This window comes from Wasmannia auropunctata, unplaced genomic scaffold (genome assembly GCF_000956235.1).
Source record: "Wasmannia auropunctata unplaced genomic scaffold, wasmannia.A_1.0 LD336097.1, whole genome shotgun sequence".
Classification (NCBI taxonomy): Eukaryota; Metazoa; Arthropoda; class Insecta; order Hymenoptera; family Formicidae; genus Wasmannia; species Wasmannia auropunctata.
This window is the reverse complement of record NW_012026793.1, coordinates 2,224,714-2,227,133: the sequence shown is the minus strand read 5'-3', so window position 1 is coordinate 2,227,133 and position 2,420 is coordinate 2,224,714. Positions and strand designations below refer to the sequence as shown.

The 2,420-nt window shown below is 38.8% G+C and overlaps 1 protein-coding gene across 1 annotated transcript; it reads right to left on the bottom strand.

The window, feature by feature from the left end:
- Nucleotides 1-959: 959 nt before the first annotated feature.
- Nucleotides 960-2,273, bottom strand: LOC105462606 (piggyBac transposable element-derived protein 4-like). The gene has a single exon (XM_011709309.1). The coding sequence runs from the start codon at nucleotides 2,271-2,273 to the stop codon at nucleotides 960-962; it is 1,314 nt and encodes a 437-aa protein (XP_011707611.1).
- Between the last annotated feature and the right edge of the window lie 147 nt (nucleotides 2,274-2,420).

The window sequence follows — 2,420 nt, the reverse complement described above, 5'->3', positions numbered from 1 at the left end:
GTAGCAAGGTTGACAAGAGTCAAAATTCACGTGCAGCTCTCAAAAAAATTGTTCATGCCAAATTCCACGAAAAATCGCCTTTTTCATTAAAATGGCCGTAATTTTAAAACTTTTTATTTTTAAGGGCTAAAACTCTAGTTTTATCTTTAAAACACGTATTTTAATAATAAATTAACAACGCCGTGGTCAGTCTTTGAAAAAAACATATTTATTTTGCAAAATTTTGGTGACAAAAATCAAAAAAATTAAAAATGTTAAATATGAACAAAAATTTGATACAAAACGTTTTTTTGGGTTTATAAATGACTTTAAATGCATGGAAATATTTGTTTGAACATAGATAAACAAGAAAATAATTAATATAGCACATTATTTATTAGCACATTTTAAATATTTGTTTGAACATAGATAAACAAGAAAATAATTATTATAGCACATTATTTATTAGCACATTTTTTGTCACTGACCGCCGCATTTATCACAAATGACGTAATGGTGAGTGTGTCACAAACCGGTCTCCTGCACGACGAGCAACCAAATCTTGTTTTCTTGTCTTGCCGTCTGTTGCATTGGATGCATCGACGTCCCTCAGGATAGGTCACCTTTTCTAGATCCCCGGAGACCTCCGGATCTGAGATTACTTTCAGTATTCCCTGGATGCAAAGCCTCAGATCCTTGCGAAGCGTATTTATTTCAAGTCTCCGTTTGAGAAATGGGACAGTCAAGTGAAAAACGAGTTTTTTCATGGCAATAATCGCCGTCGCCTCAGATCTGCTGTTCGGACCCAGCTAAGTTTCCACATAATTCGGGAATTTACTGCCGCTTGGTCAAGTATGCCGTAAAAAATGCGCATGGGCCATTTATTCGTCCTCCGAGCCACTGTGTAGGCATGACAAAGTTGATCAAATGTGTCGGTCCCACCTTTCGTATCGTTGTAGTGCAAGATGATTTTCGACTTGTCATTTGCGATTTCCCTGGTGTTCATGTACGTTGAAGCGACTAACACAATTTTCTTTTTTTTGGGAGTGTAAGAAAGTAAGGTAATATCCTTCGCAAAATTTTGTCGCTGGAGGATTTGGCGAGGCGATTTTTAACTCAAGAGGCACTTCTTGTTTGTTCTTTTTTATGGTTCCCGTAATCGAAAGCTTGAACGGTGGAGCCAACATACGTTGCAAGAGAGGAATGGAAGAAAACCAATTGTACATGTCGCATGTACAATTGTCGCATGTGACTGTGCGATCGGTGCCATGTATGGGAGCGGTGACTTCTTGAAAGAAGTATTCTGAAATCGGCAGTTTTTGCGGGTTTGATATCTTTGCATTTTGTCCAAGGTAGAGTATAGCGAAGACAAGGTAGGCAGTACTTGCATCATTTAGAGTCAAAATTTTCAAACCATATTTGTCCGGCTTTGCTTTCATATACATACGAAATATACATCTACCTCGGAAACTGAGTAGCTGTTCGTCAACAGTACATTTACTGCTAGGTCTGTAGTATTTTCCACAATTTTCTATAAAAATGTCCCAAATTTCTCTAATAGGCGAAAATCTGTCCTCAGGATCCCGTTCTTTCAGAACATCGAAACGTAGACAAAATTGAAGGAATGTGAATCTGTGGTGAGTAAAAACGCACCTATAAAAATCAAGTCCATTCCTCCGTTCCCAAAGTTCATTCACGTCGACGTGGGCAGCTTTCCAAAGACCAGCATAGTAAAGAACGCCGATAAATGCCCTCATTTCAACAGCGTCGGTATGGTGATGATAGGATTCAAATTTATCTTCAGCTACCATTTCAGCGCACTCCCGTTCAATTTTTAAATTGGTCCGTTCGACGATCAGATCAATCATTTCGTTGGTGAATAGAAGATCCCAAAAGTTTTCTATTTTTTGCAGATTCAGAGTTTCTCCAACTAATTCTGCTCCAAACTCCGCTTGGACATCACTCATACGGTCGGACCTACGTTCAGCAAACTGAGTTTTCCAGACAAATCCATTTTTCCCATACAATTTCGTGACAGGACGACCACGTTGTGGAGCTCGAGAAGAATTATTTTCATCTGATAGAGACATTCGAGCCTGTTTAGCTCGTGCATTCTGCACCTCGTCTTCCATGTCCTCCTCGCTAATTTCGTCATCGCAATAAGAAACATCATCTGTATCAGATTCGTTCTGCTCGGATTCGGAGCCAGACTGTTCCTCATACTCCGACTCAGGATTACTCTCTTGCTCGAGCAACTCCTCTCTTCGAGCTTTTGTCCGCAGATTGTACGACATCTGGAAAAAAAATCATAATTTTACGTATATTTTGTGTATATACATATCATTTACATGTGTGTAGTGAAAACAATAACTGACCGCGTGTACAACATAACCATGCACTTCATAAAAGTCACGTCTTTTATTATTGTTCTAATGAGGAAT

Coding starts and splice junctions, on each gene's coding strand:
- LOC105462606 (XM_011709309.1), bottom strand. CDS start 2,273: ATGTCGTACAATCTGCGGACAAAAGCTCGAAGAGAGGAGTTGCTCGAG.